This window comes from Amblyomma maculatum, chromosome 1 (assembly GCF_055883805.1).
Source record: "Amblyomma maculatum isolate TAMU_Amacu chromosome 1, ASM5588380v1, whole genome shotgun sequence".
Lineage (NCBI taxonomy): Eukaryota > Metazoa > Arthropoda > Arachnida > Ixodida > Ixodidae > Amblyomma > Amblyomma maculatum.
The window spans coordinates 332,803,004-332,816,685 of NC_139344.1; the positions used below are offsets into that span (position 1 = coordinate 332,803,004).

General features: G+C 48.1%; 1 protein-coding gene across 1 annotated transcript in view; it reads right to left on the minus strand.

The window, feature by feature from the left end:
• Positions 1 to 10,831, minus strand: part of LOC146207443 (uncharacterized) — a 99,019-nt gene extending 88,188 nt beyond the window's left edge. The window contains exon 1 of the mRNA XM_084576814.1: positions 10,464 to 10,831. Coding sequence (XP_084432940.1) covers positions 10,464 to 10,831 — 368 coding nt within the window. The remainder of the gene's footprint in view (positions 1 to 10,463) is intronic.
• Between the last annotated feature and the right edge of the window lie 2,851 nt (positions 10,832 to 13,682).

Here is a 13,682-nt window from a genome sequence, read left to right on the forward strand (position 1 = left end):
ACATTGAGTTTCTTTGTAAAGTGCTGATACATGCTACGTTGCGTAAGGGCTATTAGTCATCACTATAACTGTAAGTCGTGACTATGCGTGTTGTACAAACGCTGTAACTTAAATTATGTTATATACATTTATAATGTGCTGAGTAATGATACGGTGTGTAAGGACTATGAGTCATCACTTTGGTTATAAGTCATGACTATGACTATGAGTCGTGGCTATGTGTAATGCTTGCACAGACTCTACACATTCACAGTAGGTTACTTTCTAAAGTGCTCAGGCATACTACATTCCATAATCACTGAATCACCAGCATCTAAGCTGGAGGGACGTTATATTTCATTCATGACACATTATAGAATTCATGTCGCCATACATGCTTTATGACATCATACACCGGCGTGGCGAAATCATCCAGATTTTCTGCTGTATAGCCGGCGGACTGTGGACGGCTATTGTGCTCATTACCTCAAGAACATGGAAGCATGAGGTACAGAGCTGGTCACTATTGAACTGAGCAGAGTAGTAAGTGGTAGTGTTATAACAGCCCCGCGCAGTGTCACCAAGAGTGTTGTCCACGTGATTTGCGCGCGCGAGCAAAAATCGTGGTAACCATGACAGCTCCCTACGCTGCCTTCGACTGGTTGGCTGCCTTCGACACACTGCACGTGCACGTTCGCTTCGGCAGTGCACAAGCGTGTATATCAAGTGTAATTAGTACACCACCACAAATGCATGTCGCCACGTATACCTCGAGTACGGGACAAAGTGATGGCCTCGTGTTAGCCCTGGCACATAGCAGCCTATCTCCTTAATGTCTTGCGCGCGTTGAGCGACGATTGTCGATGCTGCATATGAAGTGAAGCCGTACACGCGTGACCCTTCGATCCTCCCTTCCTTCGGAGAACCTTTTAAAGATGAGAAATCACTGCAGCGCCTAGTCTCACACACTTCGGCGGCAGCCGCCACCGAAACGACTCGGGCGGAGCTCGCGTCCCCCCTGCTTTTCATCGCTCAACCTTGGCCCGGCTTCGCATCTTGTCTCAACCGCATTAGGGCCTCACTCGGCACGGCCTGCATAAGAGACGCCGCAGCCGCACGCGAGTCCTTGCGTTTCGCCCAAGTGTGTACTCGAAGACGGCCGGCGCCGCGGCCCGTGACGTCTATCGTGGGATGATGAGAGCCTCCCGACCCGTCCGTCGCATGCGCGTGTAAAAGAGTATCGCCTGGGTGCGGAGAAGGTCGCGTGATGCGAAATGCAGGCGTACGAACACGCCCCACACGAGCACTTTTCTGGGTTCGACACTGCGCCTGAGAAAAGTGTCGCTTCTTCTCCGAATGATGTTTTTTCTCTTTCTAAGTTCGAGCGCGCGTTCGATTAGGGCTAAACTACTTGACCCGCTTGTCTGGAGGATGAAGCGCCGCGACAGGTGAAGAGGAAATTTGTTGTCGATGTAGAAAGGGAGAGAGGGAAGTCTAACCAGAAGATTCTGCGCAGATGCCGATTTTGCACTCAAGAAGAAGAAGAAGAAGAAGTAGAAAATAATCAAGGACTCGATGCTTTTGAAAAAAAAAAAAAAAAAAATGTGCGTACAGAAAACCTCGTATACGTTTTTCATTCCGTTTACTTAAAGACGCTTAGTGGGAGTATATTACGTAAGGGGTGGAATCAGCGATAAAAAGGAAGATAGAAACGCTACACTCGTTTTAGATGCACCGATCCATATTTATCTGAATACTCCAGTCCTTGAACATAATTATTTACAAACTACAATGCACCCTGGGCAATCGCCCGCCGTGGGTATGTGCCACTTTGTCTCAGGTCATCATCATCATCATCATCAGATGCACCGAAGACGTGCGCCGCAACGTACAGCTATGAAGACCTCAATAAGCTCGCGGTGTATCGAAAGCTGATACCTGCAGCAAGCGTCCGCGATTGGTAAGCGTGGCCGATAAATGAGATATACTGTGTTGAATTAAGATAAAGCGCTGTTGCCGAGAGCAGTGGTTGCCCGCGTGTGAGTGGTTCGAATCAAAAGCCCCGAGCAGACAAGCCGGACATCATCCAGGAACTGTTTCAGCGGGGCTACTGTATACCGGCTATAGAAAGCTCCCCTGATATTTGTGCCAGGAACAGTAACAGCGAGCATAAACGCGGAAACAAATGCTAGCAGATTTCTTAAATCTTCGCAGTTGAAAAGGAATATGTTTACACCACTTAAATTACGCATCATTTAGGTTTAAGTTATTTGTTACGAGGTCATATAGTACCTGCGATAAAGAACGACGAAACAATAACAAGTAGACAATGAATCGTTTTTAGCACGACAAGTTATACGACCATATATCGGTGTTCAGGTCCGGGGCTTGAACCCGGGATTAACGTCTCTTCGAGTGCCATCGCCTTCCCAGCCAGCGAAACAGGGCAGCTGGCAGATGTTAGAGCGAGGCTGAATCGATTACAGAACATGCAGTCCAGGAACAACCGAAATGAAAGCGCCCATAGCGGCTATCTCTAATCAGGTCTTGGGGAAAGCTCGCGAGAGAAAGCGAACTCGGGTGGGAACAAGACAGCGAGAGGTACGAGCGCCGCGGCGGCGTACGTCTTTCCGCTTCTGCCGTTGTTTCGCGACCTGACACAGCGGGTGAGCGCGGCCTACATTGTAGCGCGCGGGCCCGCCCCCTCCAAGGCGAGCGTGTCGGTTGTAAACGGGGGGGCTGACTGGAGACTGCGCGCACGGGCGAGCACGTGCGCAAGCGTCTTTTTAGCAAGGGGTGAACGCTGTTCCTCCAGGATGCAAATTCTCTTGCGTCATGCCAGACCTTCCGACATCCGAGGGCCGAGAGCAGCCAAGCGGGCGGAAATCTGACTCGTGCCACGGGAGAAGAGATTCCCTGATGGACAGGCATTCAAGACAAGAGTCGCACCGCCTCTTTTCGCGACCCGAACCTTGCATTTCGCTCGAGCGTCTCCTGTCGGAGGTCGACGAGGAAACAGTGTCCTTCGACACAGAGTGGTGTGGAATAATCGGAAGGAAAGGCTTCGGAAGTCTTACTCATCGTTACCTCTTCATCGGCTTTTCCGCCACGTGCCGTTGCCCTTTTAATTCTCATCTGGCACTTCAGTGAGGGAAGGGGTACTTCGATGTAACAGTTAGCAAATGTGGCCCGATTAGTTTCCAGCTGTAGTCCCCCCCCCCCCCTCCCCCCCTTTTTTTTTTTCGCCTAGCATGAGCGACGGGTAATTAGCTCGTGTTCTGCATGCTGCGACAATGTAAAGAAAATGTAACGAGTACAAGGCAGCGATCACTGATTGGAACAGTTTCACGCGCTACACTCAGTTTCGTCCTCTTTGTCCTCTGTTCTTCTTTGTCCTCTTTTCAGAGAAGCATGCGGCAATATTCTTTCTGAAAAAAAAAAAAAATGGGGCATGTCAGAAATTAAATGCTCCACTCTTCTCATGCGCTCTGAGCTCCAGACGCTTGATAAGGTGGGAACACGCTCGTAATAATGATATGAGTCCGCCAGCCTGATTAGCATGTGCCGAAAGGTTTACACAAGGCGCTGAAAAAGAAGTGGAATCTAAATATGAACTCCCAGGTGCTGGCATGCTTGTGTGGAGTGAAGCGGTGGTACCAAGCCATACCACTAAGAGAAACCCCTACAAAGGTGCGCCTCACGAGTGCAAGCCTGACCCAAGCGTGCAGTGCTGTGGGAGTAACCACATTCAACTTTCTCGGAACCCTGAGCTGCGACGCTTTGTTCGGCGTGTTGTTTCTGGGCGGATGTCAAAGTGTGCTACCCTCAGCTGTCATTCGCATGACAAAGTGCTCGAATAATCGCAGAGTGCGACCTAAAAGGTCGAGGAATGTTTCAGGTTCAACTGGAGTCTTAAATAGTAGAACAGAATTATACGTCATTTTAAGAGTGGTTCATGATATGTCAAGAGGTGTAAGCTGAATCGATGTCATATGGTCGTGAAATCCACCAGTACACCTCCGCATCACCCCCCCCCCCCCCCCCCCCTTCGCCCAATATTATCAACATTCTCAAAGTGGTGCTACTGCCACACACTCAGGTGTAATCCATCGTGTACGAGACAAGGCGCAAATGCTGACAGACACGTAATGGTCTTCATCGCTGACAAATTTTATTAGTTAAGATAGAGCGTATCTGTGGCTCTTGTTTTTCTTTTCTTTTTTTTTTCTTTTTGAATGGTAAAAAGTCCCTGTAACAGTAGCTCATGCCAGTGCTGAACATGCAGACTCAAGCATTGAGAAAAGGAAACACTAGGTTAGCACTCAAGAACAAAAATTAGTTTTAGCTCTCCATCGAAATGAAGAAGTGTACTGGACGAATCACGCCGCGAAAGAAAGAAAAAAGAAAAAGAAACTCACGAGGAAATGTCACGTGGCAGTTCCGAAGGCTAGTCATAAAATGGAGTATTTTACTGGGTAGTACTGAGCTGCAGCAGTCAGATGGAAGATTTCTGCACTTGCGGAAGCAACAGATATGCGAGAAAGGGAACGTCTACAGGAGAGCTTGGCTTGTTCATGCCGGTTCCCATGAAGCCACGCACCCCCCCTTTGCTTGCTTTGCTTATCTTTTTTTCTTTTTTTAGAGACGATTTCGATGTGAAGTGAGAAGTTACGCTTCAAAGACACGAGGCCTCGCTTTTCTGGTATGTCTATAGCATACCGCAGTAGTGCTTGACCGACTTGTAGAGTCACGATGCTTCCCTTTCTGGTGTGTCTGTAGAGCAATTAAGTTTACCCGATCTGTGTACTCGTGACCACAAGTTGTCTTATTGGTTGCGCTAAAAATGTGATTGTGAGCCTTGAAAATCTCCGTACCGAGCCTGTCATTATCGCAGAGAAACAAATTATCCTATATCACTCTGTTAATGGCGCCGCCTCTAATAAATAACGAACGAGAACATAGCGTTTAATTCTGAACAGAATGTGACGCGACGTGCATGTGTGGTCCTTTCATCAGTGCAGCCTTTAAATGGACAGGAGCGGCACAAACAGGGACAACGCCTTTCAGATAACTTGACCTCATTGCGCGACGCTATTTAATTAATTCGGAAAGAGCTCTGATAGAAACAAACAACAGAACAGACATCTACCTTGGCGACGAGCAACTCTTTCCTTTCCCAGAGCCATTACAAACTGGCAGCCAGCGTGGCTTCCTTTGTTTTCTGAATTAAGACACGAATAACAAAGGTAAAATGGGGAGGAGGATGGGGAAGTAATGGCGGAGAAAGTATGGAGAGGGCGAGCTATAATAAATTGCCGCCGAGCAAAGCGAGTCGACACCGCAAGCGTGCCGCGTGTGTCGTCAGCTGTTACGACTGTGCCAGCACCGTAGCCTCTTTGAGGATTGAGGTTATTCGTAATGAGGGGACGGGAACATCGCGTGCGCGAACACGTGGGCGCTAGCATTGTCAGAACTGCAGCGTAGCGCTAGGAGAGAGTGACAGCCGGTGCGAAAGCGACGTAGAAGGAAAGGAATGAAGAAACGAGGAAGGGTTGACAGCTCATTAGGCGGCTCGCTTGGCTCGCCAAGGTTTCTCCTTTCTCTAGAGAGAAACTGTCGGACGGCCCAAACTATGTTGGCGCGTGCGCGGTTAGAGAGGCAGTTATTTGGTTTTACACTAAACGAGGGCTTGTTTCGTCGTTGTGTGCTTGCCACTTGACTACTACTGTAAGTGGGGCCAAGGTCGGCACACTTAAGAGTGGCCTCAATCGAATTGGTCGGGAGGTACGGGGGGACGAACAGGATATGACGGACAGGGCGATACTCAGTCGTAATTCTGTTCTTTCTTTCTGTAAAGAAGTTCCGATTATGCCTACAGATCGCTGTGAAAGAGGAAGTGCTTTGGCGGACTAGCTGTCTACAAGTTAAGCCACCACCGCTACGGTCTTGCTCGCCACCAGTGCCCGCTGCCAGTGCCTGGATCCCCGCTTAACTTTTCTTTCTTTCTTTCTTTCTTTCTTTCTTTCTTTCTTTCTTTCTTTCTTTCTTTCTTTCTTTCTTTCTTTCTTTCTTTCTTTCTCAAGAGGTGTAGCAAAAAATCTGTACTCGTTACAGTGTGCTATAGATAGGTACTGATGACACCTCTGACTGGAAATCGGGCGATCGCTGAAGCAGTTTCATGGAATATTAGTCGCATGTAGGGGCGAATTCTATTGGCACAATGTGTTCGTGGCTGGTTTCGCAGCCTCTCTGGAGATTGGTTTAGCCGCTATGCCTGTGAAACAATAATTTGTTCTTTCCGCTGTGCACAGCTCCCGTGCACAAATTCCATTAATTCCACAAAGCATTGAAACAGGGAAAATTGTGCACTACAAACGTTAATGTTGTTGTTCTCTAAATTGATGGCACGTAATTACTCATTTCAGTCTATTCTTTCTTTTCTTTTTTTTCTTTTTTCACAGCGAAAGCATTCGGTAGGATTAGTGTAGCCATATACCGGTGTTTCTTTCTTTGGAAGGTTTAAAAAAAAAGGGGAGACGGGGGGAGGGGGGGGGGGTAACTGACCTTACACTAATTTTTGCCCTGGGCCTACATTTGGGGCTACGGCGGACGCCAGGCAAGACGCAGAAGGCTTCATGTAATTCGCTAGTTAATTGATTACAATAATAAACTTTTTAATTTTAATTTCAGGGTGTACGTTTTACTTGTAGAATATGAGCGTGTCCTCCACAAAAAAAAAGAAAGGACTTTCTTTAAAATAATTGTAGCGTGCGTTACAAACCCCACAAACGTGGCCCTGATAGGCGGTTTCACCTAATAACAGCACCAGCGGCGCGCCCGGTTTAGTTCACAGTTTGAAGTCGGAATGCAAGCGCAAAGAGTGCGCGCAATGGGCACCCGTCTGGTTCTCAGGTGATATCAACAGAGTGACGAAATCTCTCGGTGTAGCGATCTACGTCACAGGCGCTGTGCTACTGTTTGAAGCGGTCTATCAGAGTGACATTAGCAGTCCTTTGCAACGCGCGCTACATTTTTTTCTAAGAAAATATATATTTTTCTTTTTTGCAGCTATACTGTTTGGAGGATGGGCTACACTTCTGCAAATACAATATAACCCCCGAAAGGAAAATTAGGAAGTTAATTAACGTATTGCGTTCTGTAGCAAGCTAACTGAAGCAGTTGGCTTACACGGCGTTACTCCCAGGGTATACATGAGCGTATAGATGAGCAAAATAGCCAAAAACAACATAGTGTAAATAACGTGGTTGCAAAAAGAGGAATATAATAATTGAGCTGGAGGGGATCCGCTTAATAGATGTATAAAAATGTCAAAAGTCGTGCCAATTTAGTGTAGGAACGCGCAACGTATCGCGTAACTTCGTTAGACAACTTCCGTGTAATCACTTACTGCACAGTGTGAGCACAAATCATAGCACAAATCAGCGTAAATACAAAGCGTAGGCTGTCTCTGATGGTTAGTGCTGAGAGCTAAATGGAGTAAAACAGTTAGCAGCAATGCTTTAGTGCGTGATCATTGCATGTCTTTCAGCAAAAGACTCGGACGCTTTGCAGAAAGCATATACAATATGAACAGTTCAGACGCAGTGACATGATGCCAGCCGCACGATGCGTCCACCGCATGGCGTTGCGCGAGCAGCAGTTCCACGACCTCGTGTTCCTGATTAGTGTGATGGCCCTTGTATGTGCAACTCTCCCTGATCAACGACGCGCTGCCGCTACTGTAAGAGAAGTCCAGTCCGTCTGCTTGTGTGACATGTTCTTGAGCCTATCACGGTCACCTAAACGAGTCCACCCTCGCCAGCGTCCAGGAATACGAAAAAGCTTCGCTCCCAAACCTCATACGACGGAAGGACATTCAGATGAAAAGCAAACAATAGCAAATCAACGAGAAAAGCAAACGAGCGATACGCTTCCTTGTGTCTGACCCGTCCGTCCAGACGCCGCGACGACGTTCGGGCACTCGCGCGGGTCTCGGAAACGTTCCCGTCACGAATGCGGAAAGCGTTGTCGAGCCAGCTGGTGAAGCGGCTGCTTTCGCTGTCGATTATTACATAAGCGAAAAGGGGTATGCGGCATCCTGTGCTTACAGGATCGCGCTGTGCATGCATAGGTGGTCGGCGTTGGACACTTCCCGTAGCTGTCCATATATGTGTGCATGGTCCACCTTGGAACCATATGTATTCCCACACTGTGTACTCGAATATATGAGCGGTGTATGTTACCGAAGTTTCCGCCACTCGTTTCTTCTCCAAAAAACACCGATCGAGGTCGGCAGTCACGGAAGGCCGTTTACGGGCTGGGCGCGGTTGAAGCGAGTTCAGATATATGCTCGACTTCGCGCGATCGAAACGACGGAGGCGAAATACAAAAGATGTCCACTTGCTGCACAATATCGGTCAGAATCAAATAATTCCAGGTAGTCGAAATTAGCCCACAACCTTTCATTGCGACACCTATTTCTATTTTTACGATCTTTTTTTTTTTTAATCCCCTCTTTGCTCTTGCCTCACGGTGCGGTTGAAGCACTTGCCCACCGAGAAGTGAGAGGGTTACGAACCTTTTCCTTACCTCATAAACAGTTATAATTAATAAGTGGCCATCACAACTTTCATGAAAAGTGCTTCGCACACGAGCACGTGCGAATGAATTCTGAAAAGTCATTCTATGCACTTGCTTGAAAAACGAGTCGTTATCATTGCATTTTTACGTCGTCTCCGAAGTTAACACTAAAATAATGAATTCTCACGCGCCGAAGATCAGCTGTCATCTGCCATGCACTGTAGATAGTGTAGGACTAGGGAATAATTTTCACTGCCCTCGGGGTTCTTTAATCGTACCCAAAGTATATGTACAAAAGAGCTCATTTTATTTGCATATCACAAAATGCGGCCATCTCGGCCCGGTATATATACGAACTCTGGACCTCGTTATCAGGTCCAGAGTGACATATATAGCCCGTGGCAGACCATTTCCTACATTCTTCAAGTGACGTATCGAGTACATTATGACAAACTGCATATCTGACTGTATACGCACCTGCAAACATAAGACGTATAGTCTAATTTTGGAGTAAAAAATTCCAGGGAGACATCAAGGCTCGCAACTCCTGCAATATTCATTCACCCATCACCGCCCCCCTCCCGCTCTGTTTTTTCTTCGTCTCCGAGCAATCTTAAATATGCATTGGCCTATTAGGTACAAAAGGAATGACTCACCTTTTCGATGTCCGGTTCAGTCCTCATGGTGATATGTTATTCCTCAGCAGTAATCCATGACAATGACCGACTTCATTGACGAGCCGCATTAACGCTCTCTTTTTTTTCAAGAACGATCGGGTGCGCGTGGGCACATTCGGAGGACCTCACAGGGGTCGGAACACAGGGCCTGGAGTGACAGTGAAACACGTGACGTGTACACTCAGCTTCTCCTTGACACGTACACGAAGACCAGAGTATTCAGTGCGCGCACAGAGTCACTGAAAACGTAGAAAATCCACAATGAATATTGCTTTGTGGAAAGGAGTTGAGTTTCCTTGGCACCGAAGAAAAACAGAATAAAACGTTCACAGGCACGACAGTTTGGTGTTGAAGCTCTTCACAGGCTTTTAAAGGCAGGTTTCTTGGAAACACACTCGAATCTGTCTTCCGTTACTAACACTATGTGGTCACAAAAAAATTCTTGCAGCACTGTAGCTCCACAACGCTTAAATGTTCTAGCAGCAATAGGCTCGTCTGGAAGTCTGTGCCACTGACAGAAGTCTGCAAACGCACACTGAAAGCAGACAAAAAAAAATGAAAACAACGTTGACACTTGAAAAAGAAAGCTGTTTATCCTGTACCAGGTCTGTGGCACTGAATACACACGACACAAAGCAACAGAGAGGGGAGTTTCAGAAGAGAGTTCGCAGAAAGTTGGCTTACAGCTGAAGCCTACACTGTCGAAAAGCCGCAGCAGACTCAACGCGCTCCAGAAGACATACGAAGGATGTTGGAGCAGGACAGATGGATGTCCACTACCAGGAGGTCCAAGTGGGGACTATTCCGAACGATGGACGTTGTCGAGCTTGAACGTATCCCGTGCGGAAACTTGGTGAAGGGCCTCACAGCTGTGTAGTGTCCTGCCGTTCCTGGACTTGACCCAGTCGATTGCGGTGAGCTTTCACAAGCCCGAAAGAAGGCTCAGGAGTGACCGTCGACTTGGTGGCGGTGCAGAGAACAAAAATAAAAACAAAGTAAAAATGGGCAGCTTTTAAGTGAGCCACAGATGGTCTTCCGTCAGATTAAGGGCTTCTTTCCAGTAGAAAAACAAAAAAAAAGGGGGGGGGGGGGATCCTGAGGACAGTCCCGCGAGCGGGATGGAGGTTCCCGTCCTCAGGAGTTTCTTCTTGAAACACCCCTCCTGCAGCTCTGCTGGCTAGTGGTTCCAACGCCAAACTGCAGCGAATCAGCAGCGCCGGTCTGTACGGTGCGACCTGCGGCGTCTTGGAGCCTTGCGGGGAAGCGACGAAAGTGGCCGCGGCGGCGGAAGCGAGCGTATTGGCGGCCGCGCGCGCGCGCTCTTCCAGCGCTGTGCGAGGGGCGAGTCCTGCCCTGTCCGGTCCGAGCGGGGAGCGGCTGTTCCTGCCTGGCCGCTGCTGCTCCGAGTCTTCCTGCTCCGAGGCGAGGGAGCGCACCTTCCTGGCTTCGCCGAGAGAGGAGAAGGCGTCTTGTCCGAGGCAGCCCTGCTGGAGGCCTCGCCCGGCCGCCCAGGCCAACCTTGGCCAGGTGACGGCATCCGACGCCGCCGGCGAGCCCCGCCGGAGAGAGAGGGTGCCTGCTCCGTGCTCACCCATGCGCCCGCACGCTGATCGCACCGGTGATGGTGGCTGGTGCTTACACGATCTCCTCTTTCACTGGCTGCCTATTCTAATGCCCAAAGAACAGGGAACGGCAGAAAAGGTGGTTAGGTTGGTTGAAGTCTTCTTGCGTCCCACACCTCTTCAGAAGTTCAGAGCTTATGCATATCAGCATTGAACTGGGGGCTGTGCGGCACGCACGGCACGTCTCAGCGGAGAGCTACGGATAAATTTCGACTGCTTAAGTCCCATTGAGTGCACCAAAGAGTCACTACACAAGGAGTCTGTTTTCCTTCTGTGTGTAGCATGATTAGAGCGCAGTTGATGCGACTGTGTCCAAATACAAAAAACTCGTGTTTAACAGCTGAGCGCTATAGCTGCTGAGCCACCGCTGTGAGTGAGATGGTCATAAAAACTAATCGTGGACTAGATAGTAAAAATAAGCCAAGCGCTCAAAAAGCAAGCAGTTCGAAGAACAGATGCGAGGGGCTTTTTTTATTTCTTTTTTTCCTTTGGCGAACCTGGGTATTTCCTTTGCACTTCGAATTTTCGCAATAGTAATGCCTCAAGCACGCGAAACGCAAACCACGCGGCTTTTAAACCCGATCTGCACCCGGGTTGTATGCTTCATTTTTATTTCCGCCAATTTTGCACAGAGTCGTCTGTAATAAACGCTGGCATCGCTAACCTCTCCAGCTCAATATGCGTACACGATGCCGTGCATGATTTCTTAAAATTTGCTTTGAAGCTGTATCATTCGGAACGGTTTTAAATGTTTCTGCATATAAACACATTCTAATATCGGACATGGCAAATATGGGAGAGCTCTGACACGTAACAGAAAAATGGAGAGCAAAGCGAGCATTAATTTATATCTCCATGCTATATAGTCCTGGCTGACAACTGCGAGAAAGCACACGATGGCTTCGCTCGTTATCGAAAAAGAGCAACCACGCAAATTTACAGAGCATGCGACGGCAATCTCCAACCGTTCTTGGACCACAGGACTTCGCGTGAATGAAACACCTAAACTAAGGAGGCTGAATCTCAAGAAAGGTCAGAGAGAGAGAGAGAGAGAGAGAGAGGGAGAGAAACCGTTTAGTGAAAAACAGAGAACTTGACCGACGTTTAGAATTCATTAACATGCTACTCTGGTTAGGAAAGGGAATTGGGGAGAGAGACGGAATGAGGAAGGTTTCTAAAATAAAAGAAATAAAGGAGGGACGCAGATAGAATGCGGCCATTAAATGCGTACCAAGGTGAATCGTCGCGAGTAATGTACTTATAACGTGAAGTGATGAGATGCATAGTCCGACAAATGGGTTTCCAGAGCTCACAGAGTAAAAAATTGTGTGAAGGTGACATGCAATGTAGAATTGGAGCTTGCCGAGATGTTCAAAATCTTTTAAATACGTAAATAGGAAGTCCTTTGCATGCCTCTGTTGACTAAGGTAGGCAAGGGACATAAAACACTGTTCATTGTTAGAGGCATATGGGAGAGCTTCTACATGCAATGTTCACTGTAGCACGCTCGTCAGTATATATGCAGGACACTTAAGCCGGTATCTTAAACAGCTTCGGTCGAACCGCAGCTGCACATGGGGAGCAAAGAGAAAGCCGAAGAAAACACACGTCGTCTTCCTTCCTTACAGATCGCGTAATTTCATTGATGCCATGTTCTGCTCCTTCACGGTGAGTGATCCGCAGTTGGTGCCCCTGAGTGTGTACAGCTGGCATCCGGTGAACCGGAGTACATCTGCTATATATGCATCTGCAGTAGTTTAAATTGTACTGGTGATTGTATACTTCTAACTGCATGGCTTCTAATTCTTACGTCCCAGGCTAAACAAAATATGGAACAAATATTGGCACTACGTTGGTTATGTCGGGCACTTCACAGAGCCGGACTTCACCACCTCCACCGAAATGCTAATATTGGGCCATGTTTGTGCTGCCTGGGGCCTGTCTGGGAATTCTGTAACCCGTTATCAACTGTTTGCAGGTGAGTGAAATCTATGCCCCTGACTCAGAGGTCAAAACAGGGGTACTATCATGTGTATCGGAATTTAGTACAGTAACTTCTGGAAGTCAAGGGGATATGCATATGTTAATGATATATGTGTTGACTTGATTATTATGGTAAAAAATGAGAAAACTTCCAGCCGTCTGGCGATCAAGCTAAGGTCTGCGATAGGCAGTGCCGTACTTGAAAGCTGAACAAATGCATCCGGGTCATGATGCCATGAAAGATCCTGGTCATGGCCGAAAATTAAACAATCACTTTATTTTTACGCACAATCTATCACCCATGTGTGCTATATGATTTGGCTCAGCAACGTGTCTGTATTGACTCAAATACTGTTATCGTTCTGCGTCCTGGCTGTTATAACCTCCTTTAGAGTTTATGACTGCAGCAGTGAAACAGCGTTCTCGAAATGGTCTAAAATCACCCATATCCTACGCCTGTCCGGGGCTGCCCTATTCCAGCAAGTCTCCAGACCTTATCTCTCCATCTGACCCCTCCGACCCCTGATTACCACTTCCTCTCTTCGGCATCCAATCAGTCTAATGCAAGCGTATTCCTCTCCTACCCTGGCTCAAATACCAAGCCACACTTAGAGGCGTTCAGCCTGTTCGTGATTGTCAATTCAACAAGGTACTACACGGGACGGCATATGCCTCCCGGCACTGTCCCAACCCAACATACCAGAGAGCTCAACGAATTGTCTCAGACCTCGCACTGCCCCTGTCGCCCGAGGAGACGGATACGGAAGGGGCCTTTGGCTTTGCTCAGTGCTGCACTTGGAGGCCGTGCGAATGATCGCCAAATGCGCGGGCTGGGCGGGCA